The sequence below is a fragment of the Ursus arctos genome, unplaced genomic scaffold, assembly GCF_023065955.2.
Source record: "Ursus arctos isolate Adak ecotype North America unplaced genomic scaffold, UrsArc2.0 scaffold_28, whole genome shotgun sequence".
NCBI lineage: Eukaryota > Metazoa > Chordata > Mammalia > Carnivora > Ursidae > Ursus > Ursus arctos.
Genome location: NW_026622963.1, coordinates 7289462 through 7308649, shown reverse-complemented (window position 1 = coordinate 7308649; position 19188 = coordinate 7289462). Strand labels below are relative to the sequence as shown.

The 19188-nt window shown below is 43.4% G+C and overlaps 1 protein-coding gene across 3 annotated transcripts in view; it reads right to left on the bottom strand.

Moving 5' to 3' along the window:
- Nucleotides 1-19188, bottom strand: part of THSD4 (thrombospondin type 1 domain containing 4) — a 551960-nt gene that overhangs the window by 98707 nt on the left and 434065 nt on the right. For all 3 annotated transcript variants that reach the window (XM_026478433.4, XM_057303654.1, XM_057303655.1), the window contains one exon: nt 6466-6670. In XM_026478433.4, the coding sequence (XP_026334218.1) occupies nt 6466-6670 (205 nt within the window). The remainder of the gene's footprint in view (nt 1-6465; nt 6671-19188) is intronic.

Genomic DNA, 19188 nt, shown 5'->3' with positions numbered 1-19188 from the left:
TAAGACATCTGTTTTCCTCTTAAAATTAATCCATAAATTCATTGCAATCTCAATTAAAATTTCAATGGAAGTTTGACAAACCGATTTTAAAGAGTATGTAAAACAAATGTACAAGAAGACTCAAGGAAATTTAGGAAAAGAACAAAGTGTTTGGGTAGGGAACTGGGGAGGGGATAGAAAGCTGACCTATAAAAGAATACAACATAAAACTACAGTAATGAAAACAATATGGTACCAAAGCAGGAAGAGCCAAACAGATCAATGGACTTGAATCAAGAATCCAGGTATTTGATCCAAATATCTATATACATTTCAATTTAATATATGGTAGAGGTGGCATCTCAAGTTAGTGGGGGAAATTTAATAAATAGTGTTGTGACAACTGTTTATCTATTTGGAAAAAGGAAATTAGATCCCTACCTCACACCACACACAAAAATTAACTTCAAATAAATCAATATTTAAATATACAAAATGAGTATAAAAATAATAGAAGAAATTATTAGAGAATAACTTTATAATGCTGGATACGGGCAGGTCTTCCTAAGTAAAATAAAACCCGCTAGCTATAAAAAAAATAGATTTGACAAAAAAGATTACAATTTTTCTTCAAAGAAAAATAGGTATCATAAGCATAGTTGAAACACAAGATAAAGACTAATATATATATATGATATATATATATATATCATATATATATATATGAGCAGAAGATGGTCTTAAAATCACTAAGAAAACCACAAACAATTTAAAAATGGCAAATTCACAGGAGTACAAATCACGATAAAAATGAGTGGTCAGGAAAATGCAAATAAAAAAGATATAGTAAAAGTTAAGCCCATTCATAATATTTTACGTTGGTACGGGTGTGGAGAAAGGCACTTTTGGTGGGGGTACCAATTGGTACAACTGCTCTGGAGAGGAATCTTGCTTCATCTCTCAGAATTGCAAGTGTTCATTCCATTTGACCTACCGATTCTATTTCCAGGAATCCGTCCTACAGAAATACTTATGTAAGTAAGAAAGGATATACCTATTAGGATATTCATGGCAGCATTACTTGTAAGAGGACTTTTATTTAGGTTTTCTTCTCCAAGAATTTGCTCTGTTTCTTCTAGAAAGAACTTTTCCAGTTATTTATCTCAGGTTTTCTCTTTCATGGTATATAGGCTTTAGAAAAATGTCTACTGATCTTTGGTTGTCCACTTATGTTATACCCATTGATGTTTAAGACGAAAGCAATGGGAAGGCTACCTGAGAACTCTATAACAAACTTGCAGAGCTTGTTAACAGGCCAACCTTTAGAGGGTGAGAGAATGGGACACCAGTCACTGAGCCACTTCTTCCCCCAACTCCACAATGACTGAGATCTTGGACACCCATCCTCACAACCATGCCCTAGTTCCCATCAGGTTTTAGATAAGGAGGCTGATGCCAGCATTCCGAATGTGTGTGCCGGGGAGCCTGTTCATATATTCCCCCATTTTTCAGTTCCATTTTTCCTCCCACCGTCCATTTTCTCTGCTGACCCCAGACCCAGAGGCTGCTGGGCTCTGCACGCAGGCTGGCCCCTCCTCATCACAGTCCCCTCTGCTACCGAGGCTGTGATTTCCTCTGTTCTATTAGTGAACATTCTTCCATCTGCTTTCAGAAATTTGTTCCAGAAATTTGTTAAAATCATTTCACCGACGCCCCCCTCTTGTTTTCTTGGTGGTTGTAGGTTATATCCTGTCTTATTCCTCTAGGTTCATTTTGATGGAATCTTGGGAGGAAGGAGGGAAAAAAAAACAAACCAACTCATGTACTCAGTCTGCCATCTTGAATCACAAATCGAACGTATTCTTTGCGATATTAGAAAACGAGACAATTTAAACATCCCTCAAAAGGGAACTGCTTAAATAGATTATGTTCCCTCTGATGTACGGAATACTCTATACTCAGAAAATAATGAATTAGCTTTATGCAGTAATATGAAAATATATGATATAATATTAAAATAAAGGAGCAAATTGCAAAAAGTGTGTGTAGTAACACCACTTTTAGAAGATATATATTTGTACTTCCACAAAGGACTGGAAGATTCACAAAGAACGGCTAAGAGTGGTCATTTATCTGCCTTAACACTTGAAGCCAGTGGACCAGGTGTGGGGCTGGCACACAGAACGAATCTCATCTTTTTTGCTCAATTATCATCTGTGTTGCTCAAAATTTTTACAATGCATATGAAAAATCTTTGGGATTGTCATACAAATATAAGACATCTTATTATTTAAAGACTCCAATCCTTCCCATACAGAGAGCTGCTCAACTGATAAATTAGTCTTGCAAATTATAGATGATCCATGATACCTGATTTTTTTAAATGCTGGTGGTTATTATTATTGTTTAAAACTTTTAAGAAAACGTGCTTAACAGTAAAGCTATTGCCAGTTTATGTTTAAAAGCTTACAGACCTTTAAAAAATGCCTTCCAAGTCGAAGGCTCTGTGACAGTGTTACATGTTGGCAGGTAGAACACGTCCTGTAGAATCAATTTGGCTTGGTATGCTTTTATGTCTGATTTCTGAACTGTTACATAATGACATTAGTAAACCGAGCTAGCTGAACTGCGCCAACTTTGAAATTTCAGCTAGAATAATTTTACAACGTCTTATTAAGGAAGCGGTAAGGAATATACAATACCAATCATTTTAATAAAACTAGATTGAACTTTCTATTCCCGAAGAGCAGTGTTCAGAGAAACTCACGCAAAAGGAGACTACGTAGGCTTTAGCAGATACACGGGTTCCGAAGTCTTACCTGTTAAAAAAAACGTGTATCCAGGAATCTATAATCCACCGACTAGTCGATATTTTGGAGCATGTGAACAAATTTAAAGAAACACTGAAAAGTGGAGCTCAAGTCTGCAGAATTTCATTGGTTTTCAACCTAAAATGAGACAAGGATTCTATCTTCCAAAATCCGTGCACCATTAAAGGTCATGGTTTCTCGAGCTTTGCTCAGGGAAGAGTGGGCACGCTCAAGCGCTGAGCTGGCCCGCTGCCCCAGTTCCACGCGGGTCTGTCCCCCTGTGAATTATGCCGGGCTGGGGCCAGAACTCAGGCCTTCGGAATCTGAATCTAGCACGTCCAGTTCTCGATGGTCAAACCAAATTAAGCCATAACTCAGAGTCAGGTGGGATGCACCATTACTATTTACATATTAGGCAAAATTTGGTGGATGCATGCCTCCTTCTTCTACATACGTGGTTTCTGATTTTTAAATGTCAATATTCACATCCTCACTCTATAACTGCATCTTTAGTAAAGCTAGATCTTTCTTCAAGCAGGCAAAGTAAAGAATGTCCAATTTGAAAAATCAGAAGGCCATGCACATCAAAATGCTTGGAGACTAAGGTACTTACTATACATGGAGCATGACTCCTGTCATTAACTAGGTGACTGGCATATTGAGAACGTCGCTTACATATTGAGGGTTTTAAAAAACCTTCTAAAATGAAGTGATAAGACTATCTTTCCCAGCACTGATATTACAAGTCCTTCTGTTTTCACAGAAATCTACTTTCTGTTTCTATCAAGTTTGGAGAATAAGTCATCAAAAGATACCAAGTGTTTCACGAGAAAAAGTTTGATTTGCATTACAAATAACTAAAGCTAAATCTGGGAAACAATACGGCACCCGAAAAAAACCTTTAAAAGTTGTGCATTTTTTGAAAGCAATGATACAAATCTGAACCGTTCATTTCTTGTCTGATGCCGATTCTACGGAACAGCTGTATGCGAACAGCCAAATCAATTTTGTGCATCAAGTCACATTTTTAGGTAAAATAGTTTTCCTAGCCAGGAATGCAAGGTAAGAACACTGAAACCTTCATCATTACCTGGAAAACTGTAGAGAAACCCACCACATATCTATTTGAAAAAGATTTAAGCGTCTGAAAATGTGTAAGGTAAAAAATAGTCCTTGAACAGTTCAAAAATAGGTAGAGACCCCATGCTCTAATGGCTTACCTATAATCTCAAGCAATCCCATGCAATTTAACTTTTAAAATATACAGACCTCACAGAATAGGAGATTTAGCAGGATGGAGGAGAAAGGTAGAGAGAACACCTGTGATGAGAAGAAGACTATCTGGGGCTCCTGGGGGGCCAGTCGGTGCCATGTCCTACTCTTGGTTTCGGCTCAGGTTGTGATCTCAGGGCCCTGGGATCGAGCCCTGCATCTGGCTCTGTGCTCAGCGGGGAGTCTGCTGGAGATTCCCTCTCTCCCTCCCACCCCCACTCACTCTCTCTCTCTTAAATAAATAACCCTTAAAAAAAAAAGACCATTTAAAAGGCTGAATTTTATGATACATGAATTATATCAAAAGGAGAAAAGGAGGAAACAAAAAGAGCATTCCAGTGCTTTAAATGATTTAAGTGCTACAGACAAAAGCTCCCGATCATCCCCTCTGCAACCTTCCACCATAGTCTGCTCTTCTGTTTCCATTCTCCCTCCTGTGCCCATGGGGCATCATGTAATATTGCCGATGGACTCTGGATTTCTCAGGTACCCCACTGGTCCCTGGGTATCTACAAGGGTGAATCTGACTTTCTGAATCACTCTCCCATTGAGTCTTTTTTAGGGGGACAGGGAATTTTGACTCCACAAAGCTTTGGTGTACTGACAAGTTCTCTGAGACAAAAGAAAGGGAATGACTGTTTGTTAATTGCTAATAAGTGACAGGGTTCTGAATATCTGTTATCCTACTGACTGTCATAAATACTTTAAGGTCAAGAGTCTTCCTCCCCTACTCTAGAGGAAAACACTGAGGCTATGAGAGCAGTTTCCATCCATCTACCCAGTGGATATTCACCCAGGCTTTTATTGGAGGACACAGCTTAAAACCAGCTTTCTGAGCTGAGCAGGGGAAAATTAACCAAAAACAACAGAAAGTTCATAAAAAGTGGCATTATTTGCTGGTGCATTTGAATGTAATTGCACTTTGAGTAATCCCCTGAAGAATACTTTTCATTTGAGAAGACGGGATAATTATGGAGATGTGATTTTCTAATATTCCAGAAAAAAAAAAAAAAGAAGGAAACACACAAAGACTATTTTCTCGATACTAAAGATAACACACAAACCACTCATTGGGCAAACTAGGCTTATTGCCGCTTTGGTGGCACCTGGCCTTGCTGGGAGCAAATGGGACAGCTTTCCCCTTTAACTGGACTTGTCTCAGGGCCTCATCTGCCATCCCTTCCTCCTCCTGCCAATCAACCCAGGTGAAGTGAATTTTGGTTGCATTTGCCTGGGTGCAGAAAGAAGAGCTGCAGCACCTGGAATGATCAGGTCTGGAGTTATCTTCTGGGGTGTTCCTGGTACTCAAAATTTGCAAAATTAATCATCTCTCAACTGCTGCAGCCATTGACTGCTGCATGGCCAATGGTGTAAGAGAAGAACTCGGGTTCTGAGAATTGCTCATGGGAATTATATCTTGGTAGACTACCACACTTGGAGATAGACTGCCTGGGTTCGAATCCCAGCTCCACCTTTCGCTTACTGTGTGACATTAGCAACTTACATAATCTCTCTGTGCCTGTTTCCTTATCTATAAAATGGGGATGGGAACAGCTCCTCTCCCCTAGGGTTGTTGAGAAGGTTCAATAATTTAGTATGTGAGAAGTGCTAAGAATAGTGCCTGGCACATAGCTTCTGTGCTATTTAAGTTCCTGTTCAAGAAATCATTAAAAAATGAAAAGGAATATGGCTGTTCATTAAGTGACTTGAAGAAATTGCTTTCCCTGTATTATTTTGTTAACTAATCTGTGCATGCTTACGTGAGTTAGAAATCGGTCAAAATGAATTCGTATGATCTGATTTGCTTTGCATGAAATGCAATCAGCCAGCAACCCAGAAGGAAGAATCAACACAGATCTAACATTTTGTGGGTAAAAATGGCCTCTCGATGTTGATGATATCGCCCAAAATGACCACAGCTGTTCAGAAGATACACACACACTATACACATACGCCGCTGCCCTGGGCAAATGAAGCAGAAAGAAAAGAAAACATGGCTGTTACTCCAGACCTGTAGGGAATGACGCTTCAGACGGGATCACTGATGGCCCCTGTTCGAACTCCAACAGAAAGAAGACTGGCCCGTACCTTGGCTTTTTGAAGAGCCTCCCCCATCTCAGAGAAACAATTTAGTCCAGCATCTAGTGCATAACCATGTTTCTCTTGGAAGGAATAAAGGCTGGCTTAAATGTGTAGATGTTAAATATTTATTTGCAAGGACTTTTAAAATTTCCTCCACCCACGTTTCTCATGTCAAGGAGGAGGCCAAGCGGTGCTCTGGCATTCCCCAGTGGCACCCTCTCCAAGTCCAAGGACGTCTGGACACTGCTGTGTCACGGTCCTGGGAAGGAATGAATCATCCGAGAGTGACAGGCGGTTTCCTTTGGAAAAAGACCAAACTTACCCAAATAGTTGTTGCTCTTGTGCATCTCGGTGATGTTGATTTTGGTGGCTCCTTGGGGAATCTCGACCACTCGGTGGTAGCCCAGGCTGGTGAGGGCGTGCTTGAACACGCCTGACACAACCTGACAGCCTGTGTTGTCGCCTCCGCACACCCCGCATTTGTCCACCACTTTGTCTGAGCCCAGGTAGTCGTCACAGCCAATGCTCTGCAGAGGGGTGGAGAACAAAAGACTCTTGGAGCACATCCCAGGAGCACGGGGGGTGGGGGGCATGGGGAGAGGGGGCGATGGGAGATCTATTGGTGGGTCTTGAACCGACCTCCCTCCTGCCCCCATTCAGCTCCTGCAGGTGAGCAAGCGCACTCTTCCCTCTCTCGACAGAGAGTCACAAAGCACCCACTCTGGGCAAGGAACTTCTTCTCAAGGTATGTGGGCAATGTACACCCTAGGGGTGGGGGGCAGGCCCCAGACAGTATACACAAGTAAATCAAACAGTATGCTTGGTGGTGGCGAATGTGAGGAGAAAAGTAATGCAGAGAGAAGGAATAGGGAGGGGGTGGGGACCGGTCACTTGTTTACACTGGTTGGACAGTGAAGTTGTCCTGCAAATCCATTCCCCTGTTGGACTCAGAGAGGAGAGACCATCTGGGTTTTTTTTGTTTTTGAAAGATTTTATTTATTTATTTGAGAGACAGCATGGGCAAGGGGAGCAGCAGAGGGAGAAGCAGATTCCTCACGGAGCCGGGAGCCCAACGCGGGGCTCATTCCTGGGACTCTGGGATCACGACCTGAGCCGAAGGCAGATGCTTAATTGACTGAGCCACCCAGGTGCCCCCCATCTGGGATTTTTATATAAAGGTCTTTGGGACATGGTAAGTACTGTATCTAAAATTGGAGTTTGTCCCCAAGTCCTGCATTCTAAATGACAGACTGTATAAACACTTAGCAAAGTACCCTCAGAAGTGGTATCACAGGCCCAGGGTCTTAGGAAATTAAATCAAATTGGTTGAGATCTGGGTCTCCACTGGTCACTGGGGCTCTGAAGAGCCTGGAGCAGCAGGATTTTGCTTGGCTCCCCCAAAGCATTTTTCCCAGGGGAAAAGGGTGCAGGGAGGCGATGGCCAGAAACATCAGCAAACCCGATGATCCGCATCTAAATAAATAATGGCATGGTCCTCGTTCAGGCAGGCTTATCGGTGTTTAAAGGAACTCGATTGACCTTCCTGAATTTCCCCCAAAAAGATTCTTCCCATTACTCATTCTAGACCTTTTCGCTTTATCTTTCTCCTCCCTGTTCTTGTTTTCTGTTGGGGCAATTTTATTTTGCATAAAAAAAAAATTAAACCTTGGAACGAAATTAAACCAGTTCATTATCTTCATGCCATCCTTTCCCACTTCCAGAGCTGATCCCATAGGGCTCACGATCACGCTTCCTGAACCTAAAATTTGGACGTGTGGTCTCAGCAAAGAATTCTGTCACATTTCTATGGGCAGATGGAAGGGAGCAGATGATAGTCTGGACAATGAAGTCCTGGGATGACAGGATCTGTTCACTGGGTTCTGGGGATCAGGAATGACACTTGAAATCAGAATGGGATTCTAAAACACATGTTTGAATTACGGGCTTGTGTTGGTTCTCGAATTCTAAGAGCAATCATCAGACCACATCTCGGGGCAAAGTGGTCAACAAACCATTTGAAATCCACTTTCGATTTTGTGAAATACCCTTGGGTCTGTTCATGGGGGCCCTACAGGTCAAATCCTATATGCAGAGTCAAATCAGAAGGTGTTCAGGCTTCCCCTCCAACCTCACGCTTGATTGACATCTTTCTGTAGGCACTGCACCTTTGCATTATTACTTCCATATTCCTGAGGGCACATCAGTCCATCAATAATAACTGGTCTCTCTTCACAAATAGCTTCTCCGTAAAACATTATCCCTGACAACAACAGAATATCATCTCAATATGTTCATCCACATCCAATTAACCTTTCAAAATGCCATGTTTGCTATGTATTTCTCCTCCCTCAAATATTTCTTGCCCCTGCCCCATGCACATTTTAGTACAAAAATAAGGAAAATGTTTTCCATGCATGATTTCCATCCCTGACCCCTTGGGTTCTCCCTGGCTTTGAAAGAAAGCAAGAAACAAACAAAACACCGCATTGCCAAAGCAAGATTCTCACCAAATTAAGGACATGTGTCTGATTGTTACTGATGGAGAAGATGGAGAGAAAAGCAGATGGGCACACAGTCCTTGCCCCACTCTCCTCCCTTTCCATTCCTGCTGCCCCTGGACTTAGTTTGTCCCAGACTGGTCTCATCCTCGTGGGGCACTCCAGTAAAGGGAATGCTGTGCACAAGGCATGAAATAGGAAAGAACACTTAGGAAGTAGGAAAGCATGTTGGTGGAACGACACGGCTCAAGTGTAGGGTTGCTGGGAGGGATGAAATCAGGCTGGAAATGCAGCTGAAGTGTTTAAGAATCTTGGTCGCCAGGATGAAGAAATCAGAATTTTATCTGATGGCATCAGCAACCAATGGCTGTCTCAAGAAAGGGAGGGCCATGCTCGGATTTGTTTTCCAGATGATAACTTTGGCTGCTGTGCAGAGGGTCCCAGAGTAGGAAGAACAGACAGGCTAGTGAGTCTCTCTCTTCTAAATAGGGTGTCGGGGATATTTCAAGGACAAATGAGAGCCGTCGAAGATGAGGACAGACATCCCCTGAATCCTCAGCCCCCAGCCCAATTAGAAAGGGATGATCACAAGGTTGGCTTCAGACAACCACAGCCAGCCTAAATGTCATTTTATCTTGTGAAACAGAGATCATATTAAAATGCTCTGCACAGTTCCACGCATGCCACCCCCACACGCCAGATTTCCTGCATAGCACAGCCACTCTGGAGGAATCTAGACACAGGGAGGGAGGGCTGAAGCAGTTTTTCCTGACCGACGTCCAGATGGCCTGGAGGTTGGCTTCAGTGAAGCGTGTAGCCTCATCAACAAGTGCTGCCAAGAACTAAAGGTGACATCCTGCCTCCTCGGGGCTGGATGGTCACTTCCTTCTGGGGTCAGCACGGAAAGCATCTCTACCACCGCCCAGATCTTTCAGGGGACTATGCCCAGAAGTGAATCAGGCCTGAATCCTGGCTTGCACCTTAGGAAGCTGGTCGGTTGGGTCTCTGATGGGGATGACTTAATAATGCTGGTCTATGTCTCCAAACTCAGAGGCGCCACCCAAGCGCCATTCGTGGGGGCTTCAAGTGCGCCACCCGAGTGGACCCGGGTTTTGTGCTGGCTTTGCCGCTTAGAAGCGCTAATCTTTGGGTGTGTTAATTAGCCATCCTGAGCCTCCGGTTCTTTGTGGCTGGGGATGGTACACTGTCCATCTCACAGCAATGCTGGGAGGATCTAATGAGGAAAACGTAGAAGGCATGTAGCAAAATGCTGGAATAGGACGGCTTCTCAGAAAACATGGGGTTTTGTTAATTATTGTCTTCATATACGGGTTTCATCGGGAACCTATCCATTTTTAAGTAAATTCCATCATCACGTAAGCACGGACCCACTCCTATTTCTAGAACACTCTCTAGTACTTCTCAGTCACAGATATTCTCGTCTTCATTTGAAGAAAGTCAGAGAATTCCAAAGAGCTAAGAAAAGGCCAACGTTCACCATAAGGGTAAGGCACCCTGCGTGGCCCCTTCACCCTTCCAGTTCCAACAGCACCTCGTGAAAAGGGTCAGAATGAACATCTGCTCCTTGATCTACCTTTATTTCATTTTTTTTTTTTTTACCATGCACTGCAGTTCAAAAGAGAGATTTCTTGTTGTTACAAAGGCAATTGGACAACTATCAGACATCCTTAGGATTCTTCCAGTGATTTGTGCAACATGTTGTAGGAAAATTTTACATGTTGCATGCCATCACAAGAGAAATCGCTCCAGAATTGCCCCCAATTATGTGCTGAAATGAACCTAAATGAAATTTCCCGAGGGAAATGGGCAATCTGCATGACATATCTGCTGGTGGATTTCACTGGGAGGAGGCCTCTGTACAGGATGGCAGGGGAGGCCTGTGCCAGGCATACAGATAGTGGAGCTTCTAATTCCCTAATGGGAAGCAGATGTTTCTGTGTGTGCTCAATAAACACACCAGATACGGTAACCTCAACTGGTTGGCCAGATGACACGGACAGGTAACACAACGTGCCTTAATAATCCCGCTGTCGCAACAGTGTGGGAGAATGTTATTATTAAAATGATTAGTAGATAACACCAATTTACTTTCATTTGCAGTAAGCTAATTTGTAGAGATACATATGGATGCCAAGACTTTTATTCATGACATTCTATTGAAAGAAGTCCTTTGCATAATGATAAATCTCTCCCTCTTCTTACTGTCGGGAATGTACACCAATACCTGGAAAGCCGTTTAGCTTTATTTTCCATTCCTGGAAAGCCATTTAGCAATATACACTGTTTGACCCTAATTCTTCTTCTAGGAATTTACGCTAAGGAAATAAGAAATTAGACCAATGATTTCTGTAGGAAGCAGCTCATCACAGTTGTCATTATTAATTAAAAAAAACCCAGAAACATCCTAAGTGTCCAACATAGGAAAACAGTTAAACAATACATAGAAATTCTCTGGGAAATGCTGGATGGGTCTTTCCCCTGTTGTTATTCTCATTAAAATCTGCTAGCACTTATGCCTGCACGATTGACCCCCAATAGAGTTCAGGAAATATTCCCCGAGGCAAACCCTACTATGTGCCAATAAGGAGTAGGCAGGGAGACATGAGGGTAAAACAAACATGATTCCTACTTAGGGTCTAAATCAGAGGTTGGCATATGACAGCCCACAGGCCAAATGTGGCCCACAGCCTGTTTTTGTAAATAAAGCTTTATTAAAACACAAACATGCCCATTTGTTCACTTATTGTCTAGGGCTGCTTTTGTGCTATAACAGCAGGGTTGGATTGTTGCGACAGAGATAGTATGGCCCACAGCACTCAAGACACTTAATTTTTTTTAAGATTTTATTTATTTATTCGACAGAGATAGAGACAGCCAGCGAGAGAAGGAACACAAGCAGGGGGAGTGGGAGAGGAAGAAGCAGGCTCATAGCAGAGGAGCCTGATGTGGGGCTCGATCCCATAACGCCAGGATCACGCCCTGAGCCGAAGGCAGATGCTTAACCGCTGTGCCACCCAGGTGTCCCAAGATACTTATGATCTAGTGCTTTATAGAAGAAAATGCCAACCTCTGGACTAAACTGGAAGGTGGACAGGATCCCGTGATTCCGTGTAGTATATCAAGGCAGGAGGGAGATGTGCAGAGCCCTGTGTGGCCAAGACTGAGGCTCAGGCCGATGCTTCCAGATTTACTCCGGATTGCCCTCACCTATTTCCTGTATGCCACCCACTTGACTTGTCCCAATCTGTCTCAACCCTAAAACAGAGGGGAAAGAGTTGTGCTTTTTTTTTTTTAAGCAGAAAAAACATACTTTTCAAACCAAACTTGATGCAGAAATGCAGAACTCCAACATAAATAATGAGGCAGGGGTTGGAAGTTCAGCATCTCAACTTCCTACCTTCTCCCTCATGGCCAGGATTTCTCAACCATGGCTCTAGGGACATTTTGGGCCACAAAATTCCTGGGCGTGAGGGCTGTCTTCTGCCTTATAGGATGGTTGGCGGCACCCTGGGCTTCTGGATGCCAGTGGCATCCCTCCACTCAGTGGGATAAACGAAAATGTATCTAGACATTGCCAAATGTCCCCGTAGTAACGGAATCACCTCCAACTGATTGAGGATCACCCCTCTGGCGTAATCCATAGCTCGTGGGGCACCAGAGAAGAGCACGATAGATCTCCCAGAAAGAATGAGAACAATGGCAGTTCCACAGAGGCACCCAAACATCACTCTGTCCATGTCAGAAGCTAATGAGGAAAGAATACTTAATTATCCGGTAAAAATAAAAACCCATCCCCACACTGCCATCACACCAACCAGTATCTTCGGGTTCTCTAAGCTTGCCATTTGGCTTAATTTCCGTGTGAGCTGGATGATGTACTGGAAGGAGCAGGGTGCCCAGTATACAGTAGGTACTCAGTTAGTGTTCGTTGAATGAAAGAGCAGCCGGTTGAGGCATCAAGAGATCAGAATTATAGGACCAATTTTCTCCCTCAACTGGATCATCTCTAAAGTGTCTTCTGGTGCTAAACTGTTTCTGAAAAAGAGAGATACAGCCCCAGTGTGAGGAATCCTGCCATGTCTAAAGTCAGAGGAATTTGCTGTACGTCGACAAAATTAAATTAGAAACAGGAATCCATGGGAAACAAACTGACACTGTCATTCATTTGAAGAGAAGAAACGGTCCATGGGATGAAAGGTATTTTGGCTTCCCTAACGAAGGCAACTGTGAACCTAGTGATCTGGTTTTCATCAAGCTTATGGTTGTCGCTTTTCAGTACCTCATCCTATTTCATTAGAGAAGAGCACCTTTACCCAGTGACTTAACTGGAAGAAATGTTGGCGCGCTCGTCGGATAAAATTGGGTGAGAATCAGCTGCAGTGATGTTTACAAATCTGATGAAAGCCCTGAGAGGGAAACATTTCACACGCTGTAAGAGAATTACCACCCTGCTTGCCATGAGGGTCGTCCTTCCGTGGAGAGTGGGGGTGCTCCAAACTGTAAAGTTCCAATGTTTCACTTTCATGGTCTTCCTCCCGATGCTTTAAAATGGGAGGGGGCATGAATGAAAAATGACAATGACAACTGCTTTTATTATAAAAATAGAGTGTATATACTTTTGTATCGAATAGTAGAAACCTCTGGACGTCCACTATCCTTTTTTTAAATAAAGATTTTATTTATTTGTCAGAGAGAGAGTGAACAGCAAGAGTACAGCAAGGGGAGCGGCAGGCAGAGGGAGAGGAAGAAGCAGGCTCCCCGCTGAGCAGGGAGCCCGATGCGATGCGGGACTCGATCCCAAGACCCTGGGATCATGACCTGAGCCAAAGGCAGACACTTAACTGACTAAGCCACCCAGAAGTCCCTCCACCTTAATCCTAAAATGTAAGGCTGTATGGTAAATTCTCTGTTTAAAAAGAATTCTGTTTAAAATACTTGGTCAGAACAGACACATGAAAAGATGCTCAACATCACTCGGCATCGGGTAAATACAAATAGAAATAACAATGAGATACCACCTCACACCAGTCAGAATGGCTAAAATTAACAAGTCAGGAAATGAAAGATGAAGGCGAGGATGCAGAGAAAGGGGAGCCCTCCCTCCACTGTTGTTGGGAATGCAAGCTGGTGCAGCCACTCTGGAAAACAGTATGGCGGTTCCTCAAAAAGTGGAAAATAGAGCTACCCTACAACCCAGCAATTGCACTACTGGGTATTTACCCCAAAGATACAAATGTAGTGATCCGAAGGGACACCTGCACCCCAATGTTTATAGCAGCAATGTCCACCATAGCCAAACTGTGGAAAGAGCCCAGATGTCCTTTAACGGATAACTGGATTAAGAAGGTGTGGTTCATATATACAATGGAATATTACTCAGCCATCAAAAAAATGAAATCTTGCCATTTGCAACCATGTGGATGGAACTAGAGGGTATTATGTTAAGCTAAATAAGTCAGTCAGAGAAAGACAATTATCATATGATCTCGCTGATACGTGGAATTTAAGAAACAAAACAGAGGAGCATAGGGGAAGAGAGGAAAAAATAAAATGACGAAGTCAGAGAGGGAGACAAACCATAAGAGACTCTTAACCACAGGAAATAAACTGAGGGTCGCCGGAAGGGAGTGGGGTGGGCAGATGGGACATAAAGGAGGGCACGTGATGTAATGAGCACTGGGTGTTATATAAGACTGATGAAGCACTGACTTCCACCTCTGAAACCAATAATACATTGTATGTTAATTAACTGAATTTAAATTTTAAAAAATGGGAAAAAAAGAAAAGTGATTCAAAAGAATCAAACTTCAAAAAAAAAAAAAAAAAACCCCTGTATATATATTTAGAAAAAAAATCAAATACTTGGTCAGATTGTATGGAAGCTCTACAGGGCCCAGGAGGGGCCCATACCATGCGGGGCAGGTCTGTCAGATACTATGGCTTGGGCAGCGAAGGGGTCAGGATCAGGAAGTTTTCTGAAGAAAGGAGCAGAGAGACACTGTCTACATTCTATAGGGTGAAGTTCTGGAAGCAAGTATTAGCGAAAGGGCAACAGTGAGTTGCGTTGATGAATGCGCCCCTGGATGGAGGCTTCTTGTACCCTGGCCTCATTTCTACAGCCTCCTGGGCTCAGGCAGCCTGAGTCTGCAGGTGTGGACCAGAAGGCCCTCAGAGGACTGTGGGTGAATCGAGCACCAATCAGAATGCAGTGAGGAAGACTCCTGCTTTCATCCTTGTCATTTCCTTGACGCACAGCATCTCTCCAAACGTGCCTGTTTGCATCTCTCTCCACAAGATGGCACCTAGAAGCCTTGGTAAAAGGGCACTCACCTAAGCAACTAGTTTAGGGACAGGAAAGAGTGGTTGAACATTTAAAGGGTAATTGTTCAGAAACACCAGAAGGGTGGGCTCAGCAATTCAGGCTGATTTATGGTTGCTAAGATAGGACTTTCGCTTCTCAAAACATTTTTGTGGAGCATTTAAAAATGTTAGTGAACAATTCAGGCCTTTTATTTCCAGATTGTTCAAGACAATGCTTAGAAATCTGCGTAAATGCATTAAACGTTGGGAGTTAATGGGCTTTTGGATGTCACTGGATGATCTCCAGGGATGGCTGAGAAGACTGGCTGGCTGGCTGGGTGGGTGGGGACATGAAGAGGGAAAAGTTCGGGGGCTTGAGTCCCAAGGCTATGGAGTCGGGAACAACACATGGAAATGCTGTTTTCGGCAGATGCTTAGCAGACACAGGTGTGAAGTGGAGATGGAGAGATTGGGAGTTCGAGAAGCACAAAGACAGCTACATTTGGATGGGCACAGAGGGAAGGGGGCCTGGATGGAAAGAGGGCATTAGAATGGAGGGCAAAGGCACACTGACGATGTTACGCGAAGGACCAGCCAAAGGACTGAAGGGTGCTCTATCGAAGGCAAAGTAGGGAAGACTTCCAGGTCCATGGTGTGGGAACCTGGAAAAACAGAAATGTTGCCTATTTCAGGCAGAAGCCTTACCGATGCTGTAAAGGGGTGGGGGTGGGGGTGGGGGTGCACAGGCCCGTGACGGAGTCATCTTAGAGCCAGGATCAAGGTGTAGATCTTGGCGATCATTAATTCGTTCATTGGATTTGTTCACATTAAGTCTCTCTCTTTGGGTGGAACTTTCCTCTAACACCCTAAACATTTTCATTTTAGGCTTTTTGGATGGAAATCCTTCCAAAGTATATATTTTTTCTCCTCGTCTTAGTTTTTTTTTTTTTTTAAATCAAGAATAATAAACATTATTTGATCTTTTCTAGACCCTTGTTACTCAAAGTGTGGTCCAGGGACCAGCAAGCACAGGCATCATCTGAGACCTTGTTGGATATCCTGGCCCCCATCCCAGGCTTCCTGAACTGAAATCTGTGTTTGAGCAGCACCCTTAGGTGATTCCCGTGCAATCTGGGATTCCTTGGCTTTTGGGGTCACTTTTTGTTTACTTCATGTTCTTTCTACTTTTCTCAAGTTGCACACCAACCCCCAAGTGACAGTCAACTCTCCCGTCTAGGCAAAACAAAGTGCGATACTACTACCCTTTCGGTTACAAACTGGAAAGAAACAATACCTTCGGACAGCCTTTCCCTGTGAGATTTTTTAAGGGGGGGGGTTGGGGTGGAGGTAAGACACACATTCACACAGAGTCTCCTGAGAATCCCAGTGTTGGACAGCAGGAGAGGCTCTGGGGCCCCCAGCTCCTTGCCTCACAGATGAAGAACCAAGTCCTGGGAGGGCAGAGAGAGGACTTCCTGCTAGGGACCCCTTATCATGACACTGAGATGCCCTCCAGCTCCTGCCGAGGCAGGGTGATACTGTCTCCTCACCTCAAATGGTCCCTCTTCTTTCCTTTGTGCTTATGATGCCCCCATAACCATGTGAGAATGCTTTTATCTACCAGCTAGAAGAGCAACTCCTTTTAACAAAGTCTTTGTGAAAATATTGGATAAACTGCTTGGGGTCGACAGAAACCAAGGCAACAAGAGATAATGGCAAACTGAGATACGGCCTAATGGGAGGAGTCTGGTTTTGCTTCCAGGGCTGGAGAGAGAAGAAAGGAACAAAGCAGGAGAGAAGCTAAGAGATGGTGGAGAGCCAACCAGAAGCCCTGAGTGGGTGGGAGGACCGCTGTTAACTGACCTTGCACCTGAGGCTCACTTGCTGGGATTTAAACCTCTCTCTGCTCCTGGCCCTCCCACATCTTTCTTGAAGTTCTACACCTGCATTATGCCTATTTTCCTGCCTTTAGGATTCCTGGCTTAGACTCCTTGAAGCCCCCCCTTCTTTCCATTTCCATCATCTGAAATTTCTCTTCTATGTTCCCCTGTCTCCAAAAGTCTTTTCTTCTAGACACATACCTGCCTGAGAGCATCCCTAATGTGCTCTACACCTGCAGATGACATCATTTTTCTGAGTCTTAAACAAAGTCATTAAGGTATAATTCTCAAAAATCCTTTGTGAGGATTAAATGAGAACATGCAGATGAAGACACCTATTTAGAACTGGCATAGAATAGGGGCTGGGAAAATGTTGGTATGCTTTCCTCCTGGAGGGTGTGTCTGTCCCATTTCAAGTGACCCGTCCCTGGGCATACGCAGGCATCCTTTTTCTAACACAAGGCACACACATCTCTCTACTCGCAGAGGAGCCTGGTCTGTTTGCACTGTCCACTGAAATCTCACTTCTATTTACGCATGATTCTCAGGTGGTGTTTGAAGCCAGAGTTTTAACAGGCAAGCTGTTAAACCTGATCGTTCGCATTCAAACTGATCATTCCCATTTCCACGATGTTCTGGAACAATGGTGATCAAGATTTTCAGAGATTTACTTATAAATTTATTACCTCTCTGTTTTTTAAAAATATTTTTATTTTGTGAGTCTTTTCTGGCTTGAGTTGGAAACCAGCTATGAAAAACCTCAAAAATTGTAAAGGAGTTACATTCATTTTAGAAACACAGCAAGGGCGGCTATGGATGGAGCTTACAGCTTGGGCATACTGGAGCACAGTCTTAGAGGATTTGTGGGTGGAAAGCAGAGGCAAGCAGGGATGCAAGCAGTTTGCAGGGACCCAGGCGGTAAGAAGCACCATGTCTGTAAGTGACAGCTATCATGCAGAGAGCATTCACCACGGGCTAGGCACCTTCTATATGTTAGCCTGTTTAATAATCTTGACTCTTGCTATTTTATTGAAGCTCAGAGAAGGTAAGGTCAGAGGTGTGATAGAGGGTTCAAATGAAAGGCTTTCTGGCTTTAAAGCCCAGGTTCTCTCTCCTCTGCTGATTGCATAGTCCCTTAGTCCAGGGGAAACCCTTCTTGTAAGAACAGGGCCTGTGGCCAAGGGCCACATATACCAAGAGCTAGAATGACCAAGAAACCAAACAGGGTTAATTCCTTCTTATTGCTCATATCTCTGGGAGCTGTTCTCTGGCTTTCCCTAAAACCCTTCCAAGTGGGCTCTACCTGTAGTCTGTTGCCTCCTCTCTCACAAAGATTAACAATTGATTCTGTATCTCCTAGAGCTTCTCTTTATTCTCCTGCTCTCCCATGTTGTCTCCTTTCATTCAGTGTGCATTCATCCAAGGGAGGTAACATCTATAACACTACCCTTTCTTTTGTAATAAATTCCTAGGCCCAAAATTATTCACTGAAATCATTACTGTGTTTCTTATTTGTCTTCCTGGGAATGGAAACTGCTGGTTTATCAAGCTGCGAAATATTTATGACTTAAGGAAAAGCATCCTGTTCCACAGGAGATAAGATTACCCCACCCAAGAGCTTCCTTTTTGGTGCTAGAATGAGCAAGAAATCAAATCAGGATAATTTCTTCTGATTCTCTCTTCTAACCATCGATGCATCCAATTTGGATATTCATTTCATTAAGAAATAAAGACATTGTGTGTTCCACGCATGCTCAGAAGTTAGAAATTGGGCTGAAATATTTAAACATGAAGGCTCCTTCACACTTCTTTAGAAGGATGGCTAAGAACAGGGTTATCTGTCAAACTCAATGTGTTCCATAACAATAATTCAGGTGGCAGCCAGATGAAGAATTCTCATGCTTGCAGAGAATTCCTCGACTCTTGCAACCGTAAGCCAAAAGGTAGGGCAGTGGCAGGTATGACACATGGCTTCCAAGTGACCGCATTAACACTATGCACTTCTGTACACAAATATTTAGGACATGCAAACCAGTTGGATAAATACTGCTCCTTCACCTTCTTTGGTGGAACCTGAAATTCTTAATTTTCACCAGTCTCGTCTTTAAACAGATCATATTTATGAGCTTTTAAATCATACCCTCCAGATGTGTCAGCGTAAGAAAGGCTAATGCTGTGGCTTCAGGTAATCTATCCTGCATGTGGCTGTGAAATTTATCTTCCCAAGAGACTGCTGTCATCATGTCATTCTTCTGGCTCAAAAGGCTTCCTGATGTCAGCTGTCACTTAAACAAGCTGATTATTTCCTCCCAGGCATTAGGCCTATATTTGAGTCCCTGATTCCAG